This window comes from Mauremys mutica, chromosome 8, assembly GCF_020497125.1.
Source record: "Mauremys mutica isolate MM-2020 ecotype Southern chromosome 8, ASM2049712v1, whole genome shotgun sequence".
NCBI lineage: Eukaryota > Metazoa > Chordata > Testudines > Geoemydidae > Mauremys > Mauremys mutica.
The window spans coordinates 22868097-22895501 of NC_059079.1; the positions used below are offsets into that span (position 1 = coordinate 22868097).

At 38.1% G+C, this 27405-nt stretch overlaps 1 protein-coding gene across 1 annotated transcript; it reads left to right on the forward strand.

Annotated features, from left to right (window-relative positions):
• Positions 1 to 2: 2 nt before the first annotated feature.
• TYW3 (tRNA-yW synthesizing protein 3 homolog) lies at positions 3 to 10838 on the forward strand. Its single transcript, XM_045026773.1, has 6 exons — positions 3 to 252; positions 2251 to 2331; positions 7774 to 7872; positions 8727 to 8798; positions 9046 to 9179; positions 10255 to 10838. Exons 1-6 carry the CDS (start codon positions 79 to 81, stop codon positions 10460 to 10462), a joined length of 768 nt encoding a protein of 255 aa, XP_044882708.1. The 5' UTR covers positions 3 to 78; the 3' UTR covers positions 10463 to 10838.
• The last annotated feature ends 16567 nt before the right edge of the window (positions 10839 to 27405 follow it).

Below are 27405 nucleotides of genomic sequence, written 5' to 3' on the forward strand. Positions count from 1 at the left end.
CAACCAGGCCACCGTCAGCCAGTCGGGCGGCTGTGCAGCCCGGGGCCCGCCCGCTTGCCAGTCCCGGCCCGGCTGTCCATGGCCGCCTTCCGGCGCTGGAAGGAGCAGCGCCTGGCCCGGGCGGATGAGAGCAGGAAGGGCAGCGTGGACGAGGCCATCGCGGGGCTAGTGCAGCTCCTCAACGGGCAGGAGCGATTCTGCACCACCAGCTCCTGCGCCGGCCGCCTCCTGCTCGCGCAGGCCCCCGCCCGCGTGAGTCCGGCTGCCCGGCCCGGGGCCGCACCGCAGACCCCACCCACCACGCCCCCGGGGCAGCCTCCCCCTCAAGCCCGCGTGGGGCGAGCGGCTCCCCGGTCTGAGGGAAGGGGGCGTGTCACGGGGGGAGACAGCGCCGAGCGCGCCTCCGCTCCGCAGACAAACCGCCGCCCCCTTTGAAGCGCCCGCGCTGCGCCCCCTCCATCACCTGTGCAGCGCTGGGATTCCCTTCTGGCCCCACTGTTCTCCGGCCGGGGCTCCCGTGAGGTCACAGGGCTAGAAACCCACCCCATAATACCCCCCCACACACACACACCCACACCAAGCTCAACTGGCCCGTGGAGGAGGCATGGCCCTTACAACCCACAAGTGGCACGAGGCTTGTGGCCATCCTGGCCCAGGTTAGCCCTAGCTACGTGCATGCTGTAGGCTTTTCTGTTCTGCAAATACATGGAGATGTTATATCGGGTGCCACCCTACCTTTGTCTCTTATCCAGCTTGCAAATAGTTTTTGGAATATTACAGTTAAAGTTGTTGGTGTTTATAGCAAATTCAACCTGGTGTTATTAGCTGCACTAGAGTAGAAGAGAATTTTTCTGAAAGCAAGTGGTTCATTTTTCCCTCCACCTTATGCTGTAGGAAGACTTGGCATCAGTCCTTGCTCAGTTTCATACAGTGATCTCATTTTCATTGTTGTTGTCTATGTGATGTAAACTAAGAGCACAGAATACAAAAGTATACAAAAAAAAAGTAGAATTGACACAGCACCAGCATCTGAAATTTGAATCACATGATCTGTCTAGGTTTTTCATCTGGCAACCAACCATAAGTTTGAGATTGAGCAACACCAAAAATATAGTGTAGTCAGAATGTTTCTCCCAGAGGATAGAGTTTTAAACTGGCAGTTCTATCTAGATCCTAATATTCTTTAGCTATTCCCAAGCAACTGATTGTTAAACCTTGACACACTGATTTGTAGTAATGATAATTACAACCAATCTCCTTTAACAAATTATACTACATGAGTTTTCATGGACTTAATTTTCATCATTTCATGGGAGGGAGGGATACCTCAGTGGTTTGAGCATTGGCCTGCTAAACCCAGGATTGTGAGTTCAATCCTTGAGGGGGCCACTTAGGGATCTAGGACAAAAATCAGTATTTGGTCCTGCTAGTGAAGCAGGGGGCTGGACTCAGTGACCCTTCAGGGGTCTCTTCCAGCTCTAGGAGATAGGATATCTCTATTTAAATAAAAAAATCATGCACTCCCCACAGATTTATCAAAACCACAAGTTTTATATGCAAAGCATAGATTAGATTACACAGTAGAACATGCTAGTTTCTTACTTTAAATGTTAGAGATGTAGAATTTTAAGATCTCATAATACACCAGTGCAACACATCTGCAGTTTTGCAGTGGTGTAGCTACATCAGTACAAATATCCCCACTGTAAACAGGTCCTTAGATTAGTTGTGTGCATAACTCAAACTTCAATATGTAAATGCATTTTAATAGAGAACATTCCCAGTGTTTTGTGGTACAAGGAAAGCATATAGGATTGTATTTTGTTGCTTCCTATCATGAGGTTCATGTTTAGATACATCTAACTGGATTTTTCATATTAATCAGTGCAACATCACGAAAGTTCTTTCAAAGATCTTGAATTAGTATCCTTGTGGGGTTTTTCTGCAAATACTAGCTCACTTGCTACAGCTGAATGTGGGTGAAATCAGAACACTTCTCCGTTAATATTCGGGATGAAATTAAACTACCTGCTTAGCTACTGTTATCTAGGTGGTGTAAATACCTACCTAGATTTGATAGTTTAAAAAAAATCACATGAAAATTATATAAATAAATAACATTGAGTGTTGATACAGTTATGGTTATTGATCAGAGAATATTTCTGTACATCCTTGTGTCCCAAGCCAAGAATGCAAAGGACATTTGTTTGTATAACTGTAGTGCTATTTTAATAATTTGTTTTTCATTAGGGTTTCAATGGCTATGAGGTACAGAAGAAAAACTGTTCTTGGCTCATGGTAACGCATCAACTCTGTGCAAAAGAGGATGTGGTAAGATGTCAATAATGTACAATGTTTATGCATAAGTATTTACCCTCTCCTCATCCCAACCCTCCAAAAAACACAATTTCAAATAGAAACTAGAAAAGAATTTACATTTTTCCTTCATATTAGTAGAATGACTATGTTCATTTAAGAGCACAGTTTTGTTATTAGGATAAAATTCTGTCTACGTTAGCTGGTGACACTGTTAGCACCTTTCTAGCAAGAGCATGGTTTAAGTCGGTAATATGGCTCCCTTGGTCAATATAAACAGGGCTAGTGTCAAAATATTGTCTCCTTAAAATAATGAACTAGAGTACAATGTCAGCAGGTTATAAAATCCACCACTTTCAGTGGTTTTTAGTTAGACATTTTGCATGGCTTGCACAAGACCAGCATTTTGTGCTGATTCTACATCAGCCTTTTTTCTCCTAAAAATATTAATTTAGTGCTTGTGAAGCCCTTTCTTTATCCATAGAATAAGTACAGTCAAGTTTCTGGCAAGTGTGCCTCAATTCTATATTGAAGGATCACTTCTGTGGTCAGAATGTATTTTTGCATCCATGACCATTCATTTAATTCTGGCTGTCTCCACTGAGGCAAGCAACATAGATGTCAGCTGTAGAGTGACTGATGTAGACACCTCCAATAGGAACCAGTCTGACACCATAAACTCACTTTCCATAGACCAGACAGTCTTCAGATGGTAATGACTTTTTCACTAGCAATTTAAATTGAATTAATGGTAGCAATGAAACAAAACTTTCCTCTAATAGGAACAGAGGAATTATCAGACTGAATCATACCTAAGGTATGTCTAGTCAGTATCCTATCTCAGATAGTGGCCAGCATCAGATGCTACAGAGGAAGGTGTAAGAAGCCCACAGTATGCAGATGCAGGATAATCTGCCTCCTGCATTAGGTTTTATCCTACTTTCTAATAGTCAGAGATTGTCTGAAGCATGAAGTTTAATGTCCCTTACAATTTATCATTAATTATGATAACTAGATATTCATGCTATCCATATAATAATCTTGTTACCCTTCGTAATCCTTGCAAGAATTAAATATTCTGAGCTGTGGATATTCTGTCATGCATGATTGATTATATGGGGGAGCAGATAAGGAAGCAAACACAAATGGACCTCTGTCCTCTTCTTTAAAAGGCAGGCATGCTTCCTGAAAAAGCATATTTGTTATTTTGTATGCAGCAGAAACTCCATTGTGATTTAATTTTAACAACTTTCATTTTAAGATTGAAACAGCCATAGTTTACAACTACAAATCTGAACTAATGCAAAAAGACAATGGCTTTCTTATGCAGTTTTTTAAATTAAAATTATATCCTAAAAAAATGTTTTGAAACCTAAAATCAAATCAGTTTAGGAAACTGTTGAACAGTTTGAATATTTACGAACTACTTTGTGCTTCCAAAACTGCCTTTTGCTCTCTAAATGCTCCTCTTTACATTGTACCCCATAAAATGAAACTAGTTATTCTGTTAAAAAAAATTAACTGTAAAGACTGCATAACAATAATATACATACATTGAAAGTTAAAAAAGCCCCGTCTATCTTATTTTTTCTTAGTTTACTTGATATCACCTTCATAATAATCTCAGCAGCCTCTGATTTGCCATCTACTAGGAGTGGGGTCTGAGGTTACTAGGGTATTGCTAGTGGGAACCTTCTCAATTTTTGTATTGATTTCTAGTTGGTAGATACGGTAAAAATGTTTATGCATCCATTAAAGGTGTGAGAAAGCTTTACCGGACTACTTTTAAAATTGTTATATTTTCATAGAATACAAACATAAAGTGTGGAAAATTGAACTGGAAGTCAGAACTCCCGGATTTTGTGTTGAGTTTTCAGCAGGCAAGCTACTTAACCCCATTGTGCCTCAATGTTTATCTACCACTGTAAAATGGGAATAGGAAATTTGAGGAGTAATTAATTTTTATAGCTATCTTTAAGATCCTTTGAGGAAAGGTGTGGGGGGTTTTTTTGTTTATAAAACATCCCTTCACAAAAGATTTCTGGGCCTTATTCAACAAGAAGAAAACAATTACAATGTAATTAAAAAGTAATATTTTAAAATTGTAATTGTGCAAAGTATTATATAACAATGTCAAAGTGGTGTACAGTTTTTCCTAATGGACTGTGAAGGTAAACCTGCATTGCTTTGTCAACCCTATTCTTTGAATGTACAGAGGAATATTAGTAGTTATATTCCTCATTTATAGGACTGCTGTTTGACTACTGTAAAATCTTCATAGGAAGACTCTTGCACCCTCACAGATTCCTGTTAGAGTCCATGGATATCTGTGTACCCAAAAGGATCCACCCACAAGCATCTGTAGGTTCAGAGCCTTAGAATGCAATGAGACAGTTAGCACGCTGTCCATGGTCATTAAATCAACACATGACAAAACTTTTCTATATAATTCTTTATTAAACATTAGTGAATTTGAAATAAGGGAACTTCTTTCTTTTGTCACTCGCATATCTTATCAGTGATAGTCATTTTTTATTAATTATTTACAGCAGTTATGCTTTCTCTGTTTACTGACTAAGGGTCTGATCCAGCTCTCACTGGGGGTTTTGCCATTGACTCCATTGGGGACAGGGCTGGGCCTCAGACTTTGTAGGCTTAATAGGATATTACTTTTAGAATTTTCTTATTAAATTCTGAGCCTTTTACAGGAAATTGGTGGTCTAGAAGCAATAAGGTAAAATCCTTTGGTCACAATTATTTCATTTAGTAAGCATTTCGGTGCAACAGGCAATGTAAGTCACTGTGGCCTTGGGACATACTAACATACACAGACCATTGCAGTCAGTATGACTTTCTTGCCCGTTTACTGTCACTGAAAAAACTGTCCCTAGAGTGTCTGCTAAATTACTTAGCCTGGTCAGTGAAACAGAAACCCATTAAAAAGTACACCCACCAACTGATCACAGTCAATATTACATTCTGTTATAATACTTGTCTCTGAGACAAGTCTGTCTACCTTGGCTTCCTACTACATTGAACACTAGTCAACTGTGCTGAAGCTGCATATTGTTTATATAACTCAGGTGGGTAGACCAGAATTTTCAGACACTGAAAAATCCATACGTAAGCCCAGTGTATGGACAGACTGCTGTGCCCATTTGAAGCCCTGTGGAAGCCAGTGGGGCTCATGCAGGCACAGCAGGTAACCTGTATGCTGCATAATGCAGGATCAGGGCCTATGGCATCTGGTTTTTAAGAATTGTTGAGTATCTCCAGTTCCCATTGGCTCCACTAGTAGCAGTGGGTGCTTAGCACATCTAAAAATGAGGCCATTTATTTAGGGGCCTAACTTTTAGTGCCTACATTTGTAAGATTGATACCTTAATAACAAGGATAGTTACAGAAAAAGAATGCTACATAAGAACATCTAAATCTTGTACAATAGTCTACAGGGGAAGATAGGCTCCTCAGCAGTTTTATTTTACACCACTATTACTGGTATCTTAAACTAATAAAAATATCAGAATAGCCCTGCTGGGTCAGACCCCAGTATCCTGTCTTCCAACAGTGGCCAGTGCCAGGTGCCCCAGAGGGAATGAACAGAACAGGTAATCATCAAGTGATCCATCTCCTGTCGCTCATTCCCAGCTTCTGGCAAACAGAGGCTAGGGACACCATTACTGCCCATCCTGGCTAATAGCCATTGATGGACCTATCTTCCATGAATTTATCTAGTTCTTTTTTGAACCCTGTTATGGTCTTGGCCTTCACAACATCCTCCAGCAAGTAGTTCCACAGGTTGACTGCACTGTGTGAAAAAATATTTCCTTTTATTTGTTTTAAACCTGCTGCCTATTAATTTCATTTGGTGACCCCTAGTTCTTGTGTTATGAGAAATAGTAAACACTTCCTTATCTACTTTCTCTACACCAGTCATGATTTTATAGACCTCAATCATATCTCCTCTTAGCCGTCTCTTTTTCAAGCTGAAAAATCCCAGTCTTATTAATCTCTCCTCATACAGAAGCCGTTCCATACCCTTAACCATCTTTGATGCCCTTTTCTGAACCTTTTCCAATTCCAATATATCTTTTTTGAGATGGGGTGACCACATCTGCACACCGTATTCAAGATGTGGGTGTACCATGGATTTGTATAGTGGCAACATGATATTTTTTGTCCTATTATCTATCCCTTTCTTAATTATTCCCAGCATTCTGTTCGCTTTTTTGACTGCCACTGTACATTGAGTGGATGTTTTCAGATAATAGTTGAATTTTTCACAGTTCTCAATTTTAAAAAAAGATTAAAGAAATATTTTCAATTTAAAGGAAACATTGAGGAAGGATGCTAGCCAAAAAAAGAATTAAGCACGGTGCAGCAGTTCAATTTTTTCCCCTAAATATAAGTATAGCAAATTGGTAGCTACTAGTATTTTCTTTAAAGATGCTCACGGAATTGGGGGGAGGAGTGGGGGGAGGAAGTCAATTAGATATAAGAACAAAAGAGTTAGAACATTATATAGTAGTAGACTGTGGTGTAAACTGCAATGAACAATGTAACTTGTTTCAATGCAGCCTTTATATACTAAAACCAATAATCTCAATCCTTAAGTTTATTTTACATAATCATAGCATACAATAATAAATTATAACTGTACATTATGCAGCATTCTCTTTAATTGCTCTGTGTTCATATTTGCCAAAATTCAAGTGATCTACATGAAAAATGTTGCAGGAAGATTTTCCACTTAGAGCCCTATGTCAAAACTGGGACCTTAGGGTGAAATTCATCCTTTAGAGTATTAAAGCTATGTAACTGTTTGTGATCTATTTTTTCCCCTTGATGTGCCTTATGAGTTTAATTTCAGTTTATAAATCCTTTTATTTTATCTTATTTTAACATTATCATAGAAGTAGTGTAATGAGTCATTTTTTAAACCTAGATTAAAATAAGGTGAAGTAGTTCAGGCCACAAGTTTAACCTATTGTACCGTTTTAAGAAGAATGTTCTTCAGAATCAACATGTCCGTGATCATATCCAATAATGTAAGAAATCAAAAACAAACTATAATTGTGTAGTAGTAATATTTTGTGCTCTCAAGGTTCCTCTGCTGACTGTAGTAAAACAAAACTCTCTATGCTGTGCTGACACCATTGGTTTTTCTTATGTCCAAAATAATCAAACAAGGAAGCAAATAATTTTTTTTAAAAGTCGAGATCCATTAGAAATTCCTGGCAAGAGAATCAGTTTAATACTTAAAAATCAGCAGAGATCCTCAGCATTGTGAGCAATGGGAAGTTAAAAGCAATTAAATAATAACAAACATGATAGTTTGAGCCAAATCATTCCTGGTGTTTTTAAACATTTCACAAACTAGCTATTTTATTATGAAATGTTAATAGTAACAGTTCACCCTTGTAGTATTAATATATTATTGTTCATTGCATTTTCCAGATGACAGCGTTGCAGAAAGCCACTGGTGACACTGTATTCAAATTTGAACCATTCATTCTTCATGTGCAGTGTCAAGAGTTGCAGGATGCACAGCTTCTGGTAAAATTAGACCAACAATGTTGTATTGTTTTGTTTACATTTGTTGCTGCATAAGTAAAAATGTTGGCACCTCAATATTTTAACACTTAGAAATAGTCTCAAGAGCAATGTATGTTTAATAACTGGGGTAGTAAAAGTATGTTGATGGAGCAAATAAGGATTAAGACTCTTTCTGCAGGTGCTTTCTAGAAAATAAAACCACTTAAATGCACTTCAGTCTTCTAGCTGAGGCAGATTGGCTAGAGAGAGCCTGAACTATCTGTGTTGCTTTCCCCGGCCCAGGGCAGTGTTCTTTAGAAATTAGTTCACTACTGACTGGGACCATTTGCTCCCAGACCTCAGCCCATTGGATAATGCTGTGCCTTCTGCCTTTCAAAAGGGGCTTTGTAGGCCTGCACAGGATCATTTTGTTCCTCATCTTCACCCTGCCTTGATTAATATAAGGAAGAAAATCTTTACTTAGATTCTTTCTACAAACTTTGCTGAGGTCTGCAGAATCTACATCTAAGAACATATCCATCCCACAATTGGCTTCGACTAGCCGCTATTTAAACTGGAACAATGTAGTGCCAAAAGAGGTATGAACTTCCCCCTTTGTCTTGATGGAATGGGTCATGACTGAAACTACCATCTGTCTTTGTCACTGAAATTTAATTTAAAAGTATTTTGTTACAGTATTAGCATCTGATCCTGTAAACACTTACTAGTGATTGTGGCTCTTAATGCAGTCAGTTGGGACAGTGCCCTTTAAGCTTTTGCAAAATTGGGACCTTAACTTGCAATATAATCCACAGAAAGCTTTCAGTCTGACAAAATATGTACGAACTGCTGTTTAAAATGTTTTTTTTTCACAGCATTCGGTGGCTATAGATTCTGGATTCAGGAACTCTGGTATTACTGTTGGCAGAAGAGGTAAAATTATGATGGTATGCACTATTTTTCTACTTCGCTATAGAATTTAGCAATTATTTATTAACATGAGCACATTTTAAGTATGTGGGAAATTTGAATAATACTTTAAAAATGACACTTCCCTGACATGGCATATCACTCTCCTCACAAAGAAATACAACCAGATCTTTTCAGGTGGTTTTCTTGTAATGAATGCACCTACTTTTTAGAGCTATTATCTCCTAATGTAATTCAAATGAATACATCTGTGTGTGCCTCTAGGCTGTCCGGAGTACTCATTGCTTAGAAGTTCCACTAAGTCACATGGGGAAATTGATGGTCACTGAAGAATATGTTGACTTTCTGGTACAGATAGCTAATCGGAAGATGGAAGAAAACATGAAGAGAATTGACAGGTTTGTTAGATTATGTGCATCCTGTGTCACTACATCTAAATCCAGAGAAGTGTAAAATTTGTCTGCTAACCAGTAGACCAGGAAGATTAGCCACAAAAAATAATAGTATAACAAACTGAAAATTTGATCTCAGAGGGTTTTGGTATTTTTAAATTATGGATGACCCTAGAGGATCATTTAACCATATATAATCAACAGTATCAGGTAGTGGAGAGAAGATTTGTTACAGAGCTTTTTAAAAAGTCCATACAGGACTTCCATTGTTGCTCCAGATATCTGGCATGAATAGCACATTGAGTTCTAGTCTCAGAGTATTAACTTCCACAGCTGCATCTTCATGTGGAGTTTGTGTTTGATTAGATTTTACAATGTTTAAGGACAGGAGATTCACCTTTTGATAAAGCCAGGAATATCTCATTTTATTCTACAGGAATTTACACATAATTTCCTAGGTTATTCAGTTTAGAATGCACCTGTTAACGTTGCTGTACAAATTTTAGTCTAAGGTTCCCAAACTGTGGTCTGTGGAACACTTGCCTGTGACTAGTTACACAGTACTGGCTTTTCTACTCATTTCCAGTTGTGAGAAACAAAAGAGAGAGGGCGGGCAGAAGAAATACAGAGCAAAAGGATACAGGACAAAACACGTATTTAGATTTTTTAAAAATATTTTTCTGAATTAATTGCTGTAGTTGCCACAGGGATGTTAAAGTAATTGCAAATGGGAGTGATGATGGTGCATCTGATTATGAATAGGATTGACCATTAGACGCTATTAAGATGTGATGCAAACCATAAAAGTGTTTGAGATCATCTGTTGTGTAGTTTTCAGCAATATGAGTGGGACTGTCAATTAGATTCCTAGAAGGTCAGAGATTAGAGAACTAACAGAACATGCACAGAACACATGTGCTGGTATCCCTGAGTCCCCCACACAATACTGATCAGGTCGGCCTTTGGATTTTAGTTAGAATTATATGAAATGTTATACATGACATTTTGTGTTGCCAAAGTCTTAATGTTCTGTTTGCAGAACTTAAGCAAACATAATAAATACGTACTTGTTCCTTTCCAGGTTTTACAACTGCCTACAGTTAGCTTTGAAAACTGAACTCAGCATGAGTAACTCACCTCGTGAGACGATACAGAAGACTCATTCTGTGTATACTCACAGAAGAAAAAGAAAACCAGATAAAGAGCCTGACGCGTGCACCTCTTCAGAGAATAAGGAAGATTCAGAAACCGAAGATGACCCAGAAGCCAATCTCAATATTTTTTCCTGAAATCTATTGATACAGGATACCTATTTTCTAATATAGGTGTAGTTATGTTAACACAGATTGCTAGCTTTAATGATGCTTCTCTTGTACTGCTCTTTATAAGAGCTTTCATACTGCTGTGCTCTAGGAAGTTATGCTGTCATGAAAGTTTATGCTGAAGACAGTGTTCACTTAACCAAGCAATTCAGTGTAACAGAATTATGAAATGTTCTTTGATTTTCATAAAAACACCGCATGGAAAACAGAAGTACATGGACTTAATAAATATTTTATAATTTTTAAGAACAGTGAACAGAACAGCTAACAGCTTTCATATGTACATAGTTATACCTCAAACCATGTTTGATACATCTCTATAATAAAAGATTGATTTACTATATATATTTTCCTTATTTAAAATATCAAACAAAAGACTAAAGTCTATGCATATGAAAACACTACCTCTACTAAAGTGTTCATTTTTTGTACTTCCGTCTTCACTTCCTATTAATACAAGTACTCTCCTGAAGGCTTCTTCTTGGAGCAAAAGCTTTTGTATATTATTGAAATCAATCCAGTAGCACCAGAGATTAATTTAATCCATTGGAGCAGATATAGTGCTGGATGCAGCAAAGCAGGATGCTATTAGGGAGTCTTGCAATTCCTGATGTGCCTTTGCCTTGGCACAACTTAAAGCAACCTGGGGGATGCTGTAATAGACAATAATGAACTTTCTGAATTATATTTAGGCTATTAACATATACCTAATGTTTAAATTAAAAAATTAGAGATTCTTGGGCTACTACAGTTCACATGCTCATACGTTTGACCATGGAGGGAAAGGTAGTGCTTTGTTTTTCATGAAGCTATAGTGAATTAGTTAATAATTGAAGAAACAATGAATTCTAAGTTATCACTTCTGTTATGAAACTTATTCAATGGTTTCTAACAACCATGTCAGGAGAGCTGTGCTAAGGAAATGGTTTATTTGGGGGATAGTAGTGCTCTGAGGTCATTGTAGTTAAGGAGCTCTCATTGTTTCCGTTACATAACCCTGGGTCTTCAGGGGATTTTAATTCCACTGGAAAAGTGTGCTTCTAGCTGAAATATGTCATATGAGATATCAGTCTTGGGGGGAAAATGTGGAGGATCTTTTAATAGATTTAAAAATAAGTCTGTTAGGGTGTGTTTCCAGTATCAGGAATGCCAAGAAAAATAGATATGGGCCTGTGTATCTGTGTTTGTGCTCCTCTAAACTTTACTCAGCTCCACAGCTTTGCATTATATAAACCCAATGCCCAGTCACTAAAAATAATGCTGGCCCACCATCTGCTTCTGGAGTGGGGAAAAGAGGAACCAGCCAGTTACCAGCCTTCTTGTAAGAGGACTGTAAGGTGGATAGAAAGCTGGCTAGATTATCAGGCTCAATGGGTAGTGATCAATGGCTCCATGTCTAGTTGGCAGCCGGTATCAAGCGGAGTGCCCCACGGGTTGATCCTGGGGCTAGTTTTGTTCAAATCTTCATTAATGATCTGGTGGATGGCGTGGATTGCACCCTTAGAAAGTTTACAGATGACACTAAACTGGGAGGAATGGTAGATACGCTGGAGGGTAGGGATAGGATACAGAGGGACCTAGACAAATTAGAGGATTGGGCCAAAATAAATCTGATGAGGTTCAACAAGGACAAGTGCAGAGTCCTGCACTTAAGATGGAAGAATCCCATGCACTGCTACAGACTAGGGACTGAGTGGCTAGGCAGCAGTTCTGCAGAAAAGGACCTAGGGGTTACAGTGAACGAGAAGCTGGATATGAGTCGACAGTGTGCCCTTGTTGCCAAGAAGGCTAACAGCATATTGGGCTGTATAAGTAGGAGCATTGCCAGCAGATCGAGAGCCATGATTATTCCCCTCTATTCAGCATTGGTGAGGCCTCATCTGGAGTAGTATATCCAGTTTTGGGCCCCACACTACAATAAGGATGTGAAAAAATTGGAGAGTCCAGCAGAGGGCAACAAAAATGATTAGTGGGCTGGAGCACATGACTTATGAGGCGAGGCTGAGGGAACGGATTGTTTAGTCTGCAGAAGAGAAGAATGAAGGGGGATTTGATAGCTGCTTTCAACTACCTGAAAGGGGGTTTCAAAGAGGATGGATCTACACTGTTCTCAGTGGTACCTGATGACAGAACAAGGAGTAATGGTCTCAAGTTGCAGTGTGGGAGGCTTAGGTTGTATATTAGGAAAAACTTTTTCACTAGGAGGGTGGTGAAGAACTGGAATGGGTTACCTAGGGAGGTGGTGGAATTTCCTTCCTTAGAGGTTTTTAAGGTCAGGCTTGACAAAGCCCTGGCTGGGATAATTTAGTTGGGGATTGGTCCTGCTTTGAGCAGGGGGTTGGACTAGATCAGGAGTAGGCAACCTATGGCACGCGGCGGCACGCGAGCTGATTTTCAGTGGCATTCACACTGCCCGGGTCCTGACCACCAGTCCGGGGGGGGGCTCTGCATTTTAATTTAATTTTAAATGAAGTTTCTTAAACATTTAAAAAACCTTATTATAAACTATAATAGTTTAGTTATATATTATAGACTTATAGAAAGAGATCTTCTAAAAACATTAAAATGTATTACCGGCACACTAAACCTTAAATTAGAGTGAATAAATGAAGACTCGGCACCCCACTTCTGAAAGGTTACCGACCCCTGGACTAGATGGTCCCTTCCAACCTTGATATTCTATGACTGCCATTAATCATTCTTTGGGGCTACCAGATGAGATGTCAATTGGCTTAGTGCTGTCCTTAGAAGTTGATTGCATGCGGAAATAGCACCTCCTTTTAAGCACGGTCTATAGTTTTTTGCTGTTTTCATCCCCTCGGAGGGGGTAACTAGGTGGGTAGGATTTGCTATCTCAGATTTGACAGGACCCGGAGCATCGCTTTTATTATTTCTTTAAGGCAGTGCTTGTCAAACTTTTTAGGCTGCGTACCCCTTACCAAATAATGTAGTGTACCGCATACCTCCATCTGAGCTAGGGTCATACTATACCTATGGGTAGATTTCCAAGTCTTATTAAATAAAATGAGTTGTCTACCATTACAGGATTTTTCTTGCCTACCTCCTGACCAGATCTCACGTACTCCAGTTTGAAAACCACTGCTTTAAGGTATTGCATAATTATGTAAGGCCCCAGAACAATAGCGCCAGAGACTGAAGTTCACAGAAGTATACCTGGACTGATATTCATTAATGAGTAGTTGTACAGACTTCAGCAGGCAGCTCCAGTTCACCACAAACTTTACCTGGATGGGAATGTATGTGTGCGCTAGCAGCTCCATGAGCCAATTGTGGCAGGGGGGTGGGGCAGTGTATGTCCCAGAAAGCTAGAGGAACTGGGGATCGAGAGCAGCCCCACCAGGCTGCTAGTGAGGTAGGGTCAGTGGCATCCATAGTGCATCGGGAAGGGGTGTGGAGAAGAGTGACAGCCCCACAAATCCCACTGCATTGAAAAAGAGTGGCAGGAGCCCCACACTGGATATTGTGTGTGAGTGGAAATGGTGGCAAAAGCCCAAGAGATCACTGCAGCTGGGGGGGTTGACAGCCCCACAGAGGCAGGGGTGAGGTGGCAACAACGCCACAGAGAAAGGGTAGGACAGCACCCCTACAGCCCCCTCTGTGCTGGGGACAGCGTACTCTTTTGCTAGATAAGCCATTTCCATCAATATAGTAGTTATGCATCAAGTGTCTTCTGCCTCAGCCATTCAACATGCTAATATTTATATAAATCTTTGTTTCCATGCTGCAGCACAGCTGCATTTCTTCTTTGAAGTGAGGTAAATGCAGTCCAGCATGTTCTAGCGACTAGCAGAAACAGCTGCTTCAACAAGATGGGATATGTTCATGAATTCACATAGCTGGTGACTGGAGAGAAATCTGCAGTAGAGAGATTAGGTGAACTGCGTACCACTACATGTTTAGATTTATACAACAGGCCACTAGGTGGTAGGGTGCTACACACAGTCAACACAGTGAACAGTGTATCAGCTTTAGGACTTAGATGAAGTTTTATTTGCTTATGTGGCTAATTTGTGCTTAAACATGTCCCCCCCCTCTTTAAAAAAAATGGTCTTTGGAAAATGGCCTTGCACTCGGTTTATTCAGAATGTTGTGAAAACCATGACCACTTTCTGAATTAAATGCAGTTTCTAAAATGAAAAACCTAAAATGCCATCTAGTCAGTTTGGGTGTGTATCCAGTCAGTGATCATGCAGAGTTTCCACATGCTTTAAAAAAGACATTTTGAACAAATACCACCTTCTTACAGTACTATTTGAAAGACAAAATAAAGAACTGCAAAGATGGGGTACAACTAAACCATATCAGAGTTTAATCGCTAGTCCAAAGATTTTTATACACCTGAGAATCCTTGGGAGGCTCTCTGCAAAATGCAATGTATCTCGTGAGTTACAAGTGTTTGCTCATAACTGTGCAGTCATGCAGTGTGTTTGTATTAAAAAAATACACTTAAAAGCGTTTTCATGTTATATATTGTACATTAAAAGTACTTCAGCATGTGTACATATGTTGAGATGAGGAAAGTAAATGCTTTTAGAGTAATGAAGTATTCCACACAACTATTTTATTGCTGAGAAAAATACTGTTTTCATTACTTTCATTTTAAATGGTATAGGCACTACAGTAACAGCTCAAACCTCTACTTTAGTGTAGTTAGTACGGTGTTTTGAACACTTTTACAAGCTACTGGTGTTCAGAAATCACTGTGGTACAATCTGCGTTCCTCTCAAACAAGCTATACTAAAAAATCTATTCTGTATCACTGCCCGGAGCTTGGTGAGGTTTAGCATATTTTACCCTCTCAAGTGTACACTCCTGGAACCCAATTATTCAAGTCAGTTGGAAAATCCTATAAGAAGACCCAAGAGAGACGGATGGTTTAAAGCAGGGTGCAGGGTTGTGAATAAGAGCAGGATTTGGGTTGGTATGTTAGCCGTTGTCCAAAATCTTGCACTATTTTTACAAAGCTTTTTTGTCATTACAAATTCTCTTGAGGTGACATTTACCCCATGTTACAGGGCCTGTAAAAACCCCTCTGAATGATGTGTAGTCCAGATAAGGTATGCATATGGAGCATCTAGTCAGGGGGGTTGTGCAACCCCCACCACCAACACAGAGGGCTTGAATGGAGGCACACTACAGGAGGGATTATTGGGAGCCTTCACAGATTCAAAGCTATCATATAGGGGACATAGAGGGGCGGAGGTCACTATCTGGGGGGCTGCACTATAGGCCTATAGTTTGCCTGTATGTTGGGGGATGGATTCTGTTACCCTAAACCTCAGTGGATTACTACTAATATTCAGGTTGAGGTTTGATGAGCTGTATTTTATTTACAACTTGTATAGTAATTGCTGCTGTATTTAGAATGGACAGTTTGTCCAGCTTTTGAGTATACACACCTGTGAACAGACTTACAAGTAGTTTGAGGCGATGGCATAGATTATGGAGGAAAATCCTCTGAGGTTCCCTGCGGAGGAAGGGAAGTCCTTGATGTGCAACTAGAGAGTCCTAAAATTGGTACAATTTTAAAAAACGTATAGCTAATTTTTAGTCAAAGGACAATTTCAGCTTAATATCTTGTACTTTCCAGTGTGCATATTTGATTAGTGAAAATAAATAAATCTTTTCTATGAGTGTTGCATTTGCTTTATGACTTACATATGTTTTGGGGGAGTTGACATATTTATCCCCTCCTCTAGTTTATTTTCTGCCTGTTGCCTGCAACTTTTTAGCTTACATACCAAAAGTCACATCATGCCATCAATTTTAAGTCAGAACCAAAGCACTTGCAAGTTCTGCCTGAAAATATATTGCATGATATGAGCCCAATCATGCAAATACTTACATATGAAGTAACTTCATTAATGTTATAAATCCTAAAGGAACTTTTCAAGCGAATAAACATGTGCAAATGTTTGCCTTAGATAAGAAAGACAGCTTCCCCTCCCCTCTATTACTTTAGTCTTAATAGTAAAAGTAAATCAGTTTACTGAAATTGAAAAGGTAATTGCAATTAATTTAAAGTGAAATTAATATTTTAAAATGAGGTTAAAATACTAATAATTACAGGATATCTTAGCAGTTCTCAATTTTCACTCCTAATAAAGCATTAAGCATTTTTGGCTTGGGTTTCTGTTAGGATATGTGTATTTCTTAACACTGTGATAATCATTTAAAATTTAGTCTTGATTATAAAAATTATTTGCTGCTATTAAATATATCAGATATTATATTTTTGGAAGGTCTTCAGCAGGGTTTGCTGCTGGAAATATGCAATCACTGATGTAATGCAAAATTTAGTTTTTATATAACATGATATTAAAGAAGATAAGTCTAACTTTCGTTTTGTCTTCCAAGAGCTAAAAAATAATTCCAGTGCAGCTTCTTGTACATTTTTATATGGTATTGATTGAGAGGGCATTCGATTACAAAAATAAAAAGTCAGACTCGGGCAGGAAAGTGAACAATTTTTGGCTTGCAGAATGGTGAAAAATTCTCCCAGATATCCATTCCATCTGTTTAAATACATTTTTTTAAAATAAACCTATAGGAATTACTGTCTCAACTGCACTAACTCTAGTGGGATATCAACACACAAATTCCTGTAAGTCAAAGTGATATTATGTTCTGTTTTCAAAGCAGAACGAAGAAAAGCAAATCCCAATATGCAGAATAAAATCAGATGCATATTTTCATTCTGGTGCAGTTTACTTACTGTAACTGATTGGGACACAGATACAAAATATGCTACTTCTGACACTATTTTATACTGTAAATACTTGCTTTGCTGTTAGTTTCTGCGTCATCCAATGGGGGAGGGGGAAGTGTATTTTCCTGACAGCTGATTGAGTTTCTTCTGACATGAACATAGATCTTTTCATCAAAAAGTGACAGTAATTATATTTTTATAACTCTTATAATTATGCTTTTTTTTACTAAAAGTCCTGAAGACTAAAAATTAGGACAGTTTAACTGTTAATATCACTTTGTATCTTTGGCAGACATTCCAGTTCCAGCACTTCATCACATGAACATACAAATGTGCCAGTTGAAGAATGGAAAAATATCTGAAAGATTTAAATGAAATAAGCTGTGTTCCAACACTGGTATAAGATACATCAATACATAATGTACTTTTCCACTACAGATCCCTCTATTGAAGTCAATGGAGCTGTGACAATTTACACCAATGAGGATCCATCCCTATAAGCATATAATGAGAATAGGCTTTTTTATTCTTTACATACATGGCATTCAACAAAGTCTACTTTTTAATAGGAGCTGCAGTGACCAGTATAAAGAAGGCTGGATTACTGTTTTTATTCTAATTTATTTTAGTCACTCACGACTTTACAAAATTTCACCTTTCAAGCAGAAATTCAGGATTATTCATGGATATAAGGTTAAGAAAGTGCATAAGGGACTTTGTCTGCAGCAGCATCTCCAAAAGGAAACAAAAATATGCTACAAATATGTATGTGATGAATGTTGACTCTGTGTACCCTATGTACCCCAATAATGTAAGCAGCCTCCTTCTCTGTTCTAGACCTGTGTGAGGTCAATAGACTCTCAGTCATTCCCTTCTCCCCCCATCCTCTCCCTTATGAAAAAATCCTATAGAATTTCAATCCTATAGTGTTAGATAGAAATTTCTCTAAAAGGTCTTATATCCTTTCCAAGGGCCCAGTTCATCGCTACCTTGTGGCAACTTTGTGGCAGCTATGCCAGTACAAAGTGACCACAAAACAACCGCAAGACACAGGGTGGTGTTGGGCATTCTGGAGCAGGAGGGGGTGTGGCTGAGGTGGTCCTGTCTCCTTAGGGTTCGCAAACTAGTGCAAGTCCCACAGGACCATAGGTAGCTGGGCATGCAGTAAGGAGCCTGCTCTAATCAATACTGAGAGGGACTCAACTGTCCTATTTATTTTAGTCTTTCCACAATTGATATCTAGAGAAAAAACTTATTTTTAATAGTCAAATACCTATAGAAAGGTTATTGTTTGCTATTAAATATCATGGGACTTTTCCCACAAGAAGTGGTTTCCTTGGGAACATTCTACACTTTTGCTATATATTCAATAATTTCTTTAGGTCAAGACCACTGCTTCCTTTCCAAGGGGAAAAAAACTCTGATGTCTCACTAGCACAATTCCTCAGAAACTTGACAAAGTGTGAGCTCTGAGTTTTTGAAGTCGTTTTATCCACCGTATGGGTTATTCTGCTGTAGGATGTGTTCTAGCCTGCAGTTTGCACATTACAATCTAGGCCATTCATTTTATTTCACTATGAACTGTTTCTCCATCTCAGAGTTCCTTGGGTAAAATACACAAATACATGTCCAGTTAAAAAAACTAAAAAGATATTTATTTTCCATATAATTTTAATACAAAAAATATAAAACCCAAATCTCTTACATAATTATTTCATTCCATAAACTTTAAATTGAGCCTTTTAGAATTTGCAGCTCACTAACAGGAATTTTTACTCATTTGGTATCTTACACTAGAATTACTTTAATTCTGTAAGCGGGTTTATCATGAGATAGTTTTCAATTTCCTACTATCCCTTACAGAGCTCCCAACCTTGGCAATTCTGATAGTATGATATTATCCCTTGTCTCATCTTGCTGAAAAATGTATGTGTACCATATGGATTTGTGAAGCAATTACATATTTAAGATAATTTAGAGAAAGGGCACCTTTTACCCAGAGGAAGTTGTGATGTTTCAAGACAGACAAATGGATGACTGTTTTCTTTCATTATTATAAGCAAAGAGAGGTTTTTTCTCTTTCCATTTTTTCCTTTAAAAAAACTGGTGAAGCAGTTAGCAGGTTACTCTTATTCCTAACTGTTAATGTGGTTCAGAGTAATTTTTACTCACACTACTATGTTCAAAAGAGAAAAACAGTTCTTGTGATTTGTCTTAAGCATGCTGTTTTCTGACACTAGGGGTCATTTAAGCTTGTAGTCATGCTGTGAAATACTAAACATTAAGAGAATACAACATTTCCTAGAAAACAGCTGTACTGGAAAAACTGACCTGACCACTAATTTTCCACTAATAGACATGTAAATGGATCCCATTACTTTATACAAAGTTTTTCTATCTTTTATAATACTCAGATATCTAACTGATCACAGAGTATTACTTGTATTTTAATCTGCTGATTTAAATATTTCTTGCATAGGCACTGACAAAAATCAAGGGACACTTACAAATAAGTGATGCCAGAGTTTTGTATATCTGATTATTACACTCTGTAGCACAAAGTCTCTCAGTTGCATATTTTGGACCAAATTTTCTTCTCTTTCATAGAAATTGAAATGTATTTTGCTCTTCACTACTGCAAAAATTGTAATCTTATAGAAGAGTGTTACCTGCTAGCACTGTGAGACAAATAATGTGACGTAGAATTTCTTGTACAATGTTTCCTGTACTCATATTAGCCATGTTAGTGACAGGAACGGTCGACTAGAATTTGAGAGCGTATTAACACTTCTGCAATGTATGTTCTTACATGTTATGGTTAGTGGTATATGGAATCACAGTGTTGCCAACCTAATACATTCACAGTTATATACGGCTATTTTCATTTCATTATTCCTTGTTATCTGGATATGAATGTTCAAATTCAAGAATGTGCTTTCAAAACCCATAGTACTCTATGGTAATATTAGATGAACTCATTATTTAATAAAACACATTCCAAGTAGTTATTTTGATTTGAGTGTTATTTTTCTGTCTTGCACGAGCTAATTCATATATTCAATCACCCAATGAAATATAACGGGAATCTCTTTCCAAAATGTATTTATTGTTTACAGATAAATAGTCAGGTTTACATCCTGTGTCTCTGGTTTGTGTTGTAAAGGTAAATTATTTAAGTCAAATTAAAGCTGCCATGTTTATCTCATGAGTCACTGGAATTTTGCCAGCCTCAAATATGTACTCCCTGCTCTTTCTTTCTGTGATGCATAGTCCATCATTGTTCTATCATGGAATTCTTATTTATCCATCATTTTGTCCTCGGATCACTAAAATAAGTGGTGTTTTGAGCAGAAATGCCTGCTATTACCGAAACACTGACATGTTTTGTACATTACTATCTAGCTCAGGTAGATTTGCCACAAGTCACAACTGATCTTTGATCAGTGACCAACTGCATGAGTTTTAAAATATTTTCAACTGGGAGTCAGAATTCTAAATTGCAAAAATCTTACACTGATATCCTGAGAGACTGTGACACTCCCTGAAGCACTCAGATCAATGATTGGATTACATTCTTTTTCATAGTCTTGAACCCGTTTTCTACACACACAAAAATCACAATGGAAATGATTTTCAGAGAATTTTTGAATATCTACCGAGTATGTTGTATGGCTTGAGTATATTTATTTGTGACTCAAACCGGTATCATTAGGATATTAGAAACACAGACAAATACATAATGTATTTCTTATAGGGACACATTATCAGTAAAATGGTCAATATCATTCCAGGTAAAGACATTACTAGGCAGCCTAAGTCATAAAGAAAGTATATATTCAAAACACAATCATATTTAAGCAGCCTAGGCAGATATCTGACTATAGAAACCCCACCCACAGCCAGAACTAACTATATCAATTTTCAGAATACAGAGGATGTATGAAAACTTTCACTCAAAGGAGCAGAATTTATCCCAAAATTAAATACTTTAGAGGATATTTACAAAAAAGTTCTTGCACAAGCTTCTTGGAGCACAGACCATACTTTTTGTTTGGAAAGTTCCTAGCACACTATAGGTGCTACCAGAAACCAAATAATAATGCAAGATCTGTTGTAGAAACTCTGTTTTCCTATATCTTTGCAAAGTGAGGCCCTAATCTCGATCTGGGGTCTTTGGGTGCTGCTACAGTATAAACAAACACTAATAATTAATACGTAACATCCTAGAAACATGCTGAAGCTCATTTAACGTGCTAAAGCTCATGGTCTTTTTATATATTTTCATCAAACATTACCTTTCCTTCTAGTATGACATCAATGGTAATCAATCTGGTGGAAAGGGTAGAGCACCAGGAAAAAAATATCTGACAAACAGCAACTGCTTCACAACACCCCCTTAAAATAATAACAATTTGCCAAATTGTTGGGAAGTTGTTATAATTCCTTTTCCAAATTATTACTCGCCCTTTAGATTAGAAATGAGGCCAGGGTTAGCAATCAACCATAAATGGTAGGATTTCTGAAGTAGAAGCACTTGTCTGATTGTGAAGTGGAGGCCATTATTGCCTTGATTGAGTCTTTTTTTTTTTTTAAGCTTTCTTGATTTGTGGTTGAGAGCGCATATTCACTACTGTACTAGGAGCAATCAAAGCTTTCCCCACTCATTTTTGCTCTGCGATTTAGGGTCCACTACTTTTGCACAGCTGCCACCTTTTAGCCTCCATCAAGCAGAATATATTTTTAAGAGAACTGCTTTTTGTGTTTGCTTTTTAAAAAAAAAACGTGAAAATATTTAATGTGGACTTTAATTCCAAGGGTAAAGTTTAAATAGGGTTGAGTTATAGACTTTGTAAAATATAATGCTGACATTCCAGCTCTAAACTCACATTGCTGTGGATAAATGGCCTGCAACACCAGGAGTAGGGACAAAGGGCCTAAGCCTGCAAACACTTTACACAAGTGAGTAGTCCAGTTGAGTTGAATAGGACTCCTCATGTGTGTGAAGTTACCTGTGCACATAAGTGTTTGTGGGATCAAGATCTCATGAGCTTTGCTTGATTAAGAATGGCAGAATAAGACCCAACGCATATTCAGGCACTCACTCTTCAGTGAGCTGGAAGCTTTCATATTGTAAGTGTAAACCCATATTACAAATGCTCCCATACCTGACCCAACCAAGGACATCATCATCTATTCTTGTTAGAGCCCATATAAACTCTGAAGCCAATTTAGCTAAACCCACAACTGCTTTTGAGTTATATAAGCATATAAATGCATCGGAAGCCACAAATACCTATTTTTTTCTTCTATCCCTTTTGCTCAGAAATGGCCGAATGCATTTTGCTTCAAATTTGATTTAAAAAAAAAAAAAACATTTACAGGCAGAGACCTGGAGTCAAGGAGCAGCCTGAAATGAATTTTCATGGCCTAGTCATAACCCCTAAAGCTAGCAGTTTAGAATTGAAATGCTACCAAAACCTTGATTGTAATGGTGAGACAGGCGCCACTCTAATACGCAAGCCAAATTGTGCCATGTAGTGTAATGCGATATTAGAACGGTAATATTTAATACTGTAAGTTAAATATGAACTAAGATAGGAATACGGATCTTTTAGTTTTCCAGTTTGTAGTTCGTTTTCCCTTTGCCTTACATTTACTGTCCAAAGCTGTCATTTCTAAGAGTCCATTTGGGGTCGGGGCCGGGGGGAAGCTAGCCTCACAACTGGGTCATATTTCTGCCCAGTTAGGCCGCTTATTCGAATGAGGTAATGGGAGACTTATGAAAAGAAATTGCTTTAAAGGAGTGAAGAATCTGTTTCAGCATTATCCAGGGACAAGCTTGTAAAAGTTGTTACTATGCAGACACAGAGCAAGCACAGCAAAGCCAAAATGTGGTGAATGATAAGCAAGATTCACTTTCTTAACAGCCACAACACACACAGACATTTTCTTTCAGAGCACCAACCTACGTGCTCTCCTGACAGCAATCCGGGGATAGCAGGAGAGAGAGGCGGTCATGAAGCATCATTCTGTTGATACACTTACAATATACAGTATGTTGAGCCAAATCCAGGTCACCTTACTCACATGAGTAGTCCTGCTGGGTGTCATGCTCACATGAGTAAGGCAAGTAGGACTTGGCCTATGGAGTAAAAGACTCAGTTGTGTTTTGCGTAAGGAGCAAGGAAAGATATCACATGTACATACACTACTACTGCAAAGGAAAGTGATTGTGGCATCATCAAAGTAAGGGGGAAGGCAGTATTACCATCCATCTAACAAGGGATAGATGGAGCTCAGTACTAGGATGGGACATGGTTTGTCACAGTAGGCATGAGAGAGAAAGGTGTTCAAGGTATTCACGCTCACTTTCAAGGTTCTGTCCAGCTCTAGTCTCACCTAAATCTTTCCTAATCTCCTACACTCCCATTTGCTCCATACACTCTGCCCTTGTCTCTTGACATCTCTCTTTTTCTCCTTTGCTCACTCCTGACTCCAGACCTTGTTTCAGGTTGCTGCTTATGTTTGGAACAGTGTTCCAATTCGTGTTCACCAGCTACCCTTCCTTCTCCTCCAAAATACTCTTGAAAATCCAGCCTTTCTGAGAAGCACTCAAGTGGAAGAAGCTGCACCGCTTCCTGTGTTTTACTGTTGCAAAAAACAGACTGTTTTGCACTGTTCTGTATTGTATCAGCATGTCCCTTTAGGCTGTAATGTCTTCAGGGCAGCTGCTCTGCTATTTCTTTGGCACATTTTACATGTCATACAGTGCCAAATACACCTGGGGTGCAACAGGAATAATTTTATAAGTGCAATACTGTTTTTACCTCATTTACAAGAGGTGAGCAAGGACATCGATGGACTACAAAAGCATCAACCTTATACCCTAGCTGTCAGGAATAGCTTCACCAGGAACAGTTCCTTGAAATATGTGTTAACTCCTTAGGCTAAACAATCTGTTGCACATCGTATTTAGCTGTGACACTCTAAGTTTCCCAGACCTGAAGAAGAGCTCTGTATAAGCTCAAAAGCTTGTCTCTCTGACCAACAGAAGTTGGTCCAAAAAAAGATATTACCTCACCCACCTTGTCTTGGGAACAACTGAGACAGCTGGTCTATCAAAACATTGTTGGCATAGAATTCACCAGCGATAAAAAGAAACACTTTTCAGATCAGGACTCTCTCAAGTAGTCTACTAACAAATTACTAGTGTGTGTTTTAAAATAGTAATAAGAACGTACATGTGTGTTAAACTCAATACATTACATGTTTGTTTAAAGTTCAAATTGGAGCACTTGGAACTGACATTTTCTAACGTTTAAGATTGCCTGTGGAATCTCTCCCTCACACAGGTGAGGAAAGGTGATTTTTCAAAGGCTTACAGTTCAGCCAAGTTTGAGTGGATTTGCATGGGGATAGCAAAGAACACATTGGAGACAAAGGTCACCGATCCATTACATTTCAAGTCCCTGCTCCAAAGCATGAAGGAACTAGAGCTGTTCCAAGAAAAGATCAAAAAAATTTTAACAGGGCAAATCAGTGTGTTTTCCCCTAACCTTGTTCTCAGAAACAGCTGACCCCTTTGGGCTAAAAATTTCCAAGGAAAAATTCACCCTGAGACAGACACTCAGCATGGAAAATTTCAGCCTGAACAGTTAAATTTGGCAAAGTTATAAGCAACTAAAGCCAGAATGCTATAAAAGGAAGTGTCAGGCAATTTGAATAATAGGTAACAGTACCAGCTCTGCCTATAATACATGGTATATATGTTTATACCACACTATCCCAACAGACATTACATCCATACCCCAGAATATACTATAGTATGTGTTGTAGGTTTTAACAGAATGAGGTTGGGTATATTACTCACAAATTTTTAGACCGTGAGTAAACTATGCCAGTCATTCCAAACAAGTATGTTAAAACCTTTATGCTGAACCACATAGTCATGTACTCTATAGTTCACATGTTACAGAAGACCAACTTTAGGAATGTGTTAGAGTTTTTAGATGTTGTATTGGGAGTAGCTGTATCCCCACGTTGTCTCAGTTAACATTAGATTAATTGAAGAGGCAGATTAAAAAAATTTTTTTAGAAACTTCTAAAAATTATCTACAATAACTTTGTGGTAGATAGAAGTTTCAATCTGTTATTTCAGGCCCATCCATAGTGACAAGGAAATGCTGGATCGCACTGGGAAACAAATCTCCTTCTCCAATTCAAGGCGAGGAGGGCCATGGGATAATAGACTGAACCTTTCCGCTCAAGGACTTCATGCAGGCGTAATTTTAGGAAAAAATTCCATGTTTTGGGAGGAAAGTGGAAGAAATATTTCCCTTGAAGATTTTTATTTTTAATAGTCTCTCTTTGAAGCTATTGAATGGGAGAGGGAAGTCAGAATGTTAGACTAAACCCTGGGAGAGATATTTGAATAGATCAAAGACAGGTGGGGTGGTCAAATTTTCATGCTAAATAAATATATATATAAATTGGTCTGCCTTTATCACATAATATCAGACCTCCAGGGGGAGTAATTTATTCATATTTTAGAGACGGTAGGGGAAAAGGGAAAATTCTCCATTTATATTATATATTACTTTTGGATCAGTCCTATAGCTGGTCATAAAACTGAAAAAAAATATTAAAAGTTGATATTTTTTCTGGCAGGGGGTTTGGTCAAGATTCAGTTTTGAAGAAGTTACATCAAAAATTTAAATTCAAATAATTTCAACCGGTTATTAACTGTATGTAGCACAAGCGAGTTTAAATTAAATTGTACATTTAATTAGAAATTAATCAATAAACACAATAAAAGCACATTCACCTTTTAAGTAGATAGAACAACTTTAGCTACACATTAAAATATACAGCTGTGCATGACGATAGAAAGGAATGAGGGCAAAGCAATATTATATCTGCTTAGCCATTTTTCACAAATGGAAAAACCTAATTTTCAATCAAGTTTCTGCATATCTCGTTACCATAGCAAGCTGGCGGTAAGAGAATGGGATAAGTTTTCTCAGTCTACCCCGCATCCTGTAAAGTTAAGTCTACCACTTTATGGAGGAATATGTGTTTTGGTGACTCCTTTGAGTCAAAGGTCAAACCCACTTGGGTATAACAGTTCTAAGCTGTCATTTAACATTATCAGCTACATCTACTGTATTTTTAAGCAACGTGAAATAAAGAGATGGACCAAGTGTATGTTTCCCAGTGCTGCAGGGAGGTAGCATGTCACATGTCTGGTAACAGAAAGGGATAACCATCTTTGTACAAACTTGACATCTATAAATTGATTACATAAGTGGGCAGTGGTGGTCCTTTCAAGTATGCTCCTTTTGTTTCAGCTTTACAGTAAAATTACCAGCAGCAGTTTACAATTAAGGGGAATAATAATAACTGCATACGCTTTCATCTGTACATACAATTACGATGAACTGCATGCTTTAATAGGATTGTGAAAAATCTGTGTTTGACCCATACAAAAAAGTAAACATTCTTGTTCTGGATACTATATCATTATCACAACAAAGAGAAACTCCTGAAATCTGATGATTTAAACATCTGGAGAATGTTAATCACTTCAAAATGACGGATGTTTTTTATTTTAGCTTTTGACAGACACACTCCTTTCATAGATAGATGATTATTTACATAAATTACATCATCAATGTGAAAAAAAAATCAGAAATAACTTCAAAGGATAAAAAGCTTAATTAAAAAGAGCCTTGGACTTTTTTTGTGGGGTTTTGGTTTTGTTATTGTTTTTCTAGAAGGCAGGAAAAATACCTTTTCCCCTTGGCAAATCCTTATAATCCCTTCATGATTTTATAAACATGGAGCAGTTGTTCATTTGTGTTAGTTCATATATGGGATATTGGGGTGCCATTTAGAATATAATGCCTTGTTTATTTCTAGACCTTCAATACCGGAAGTGGATAAGTCACTGTTTATTTAACAGGATTAAAATATTTCCCAATAGGCACAGTATTTTGTTTTAGCTTAGTTCTGCTAATACTACTTTATTTAGTGCTAGAAACGTAGAAACCACTTGAAAATTTACAAAATACACATGGACTTTTACTGTTCACTCTGAAATCGACCATCCTGATTGTCTTCTCTTAACCCAAGTTTTATACCACTGACTTCAACAGAATTACTCTTGATTGACCTAATGACT

Bases quoted from the DNA above. Each gene is read 5' to 3' on its own strand.
- TYW3 (XM_045026773.1), top strand. From the start codon at position 79: ATGGCCGCCTTCCGGCGCTGGAAGGAGCAGCGCCTGGCCCGGGCGGAT. The intron at 253-2,250 runs GTGAGTCCGGCT...GTTTTTCATTAG, and splicing joins TCGCGCAGGCCCCCGCCCGC to GGTTTCAATGGCTATGAGGT. The intron at 8,799-9,045 runs GTATGCACTATT...GTGTGCCTCTAG, and splicing joins GAAGAGGTAAAATTATGATG to GCTGTCCGGAGTACTCATTG.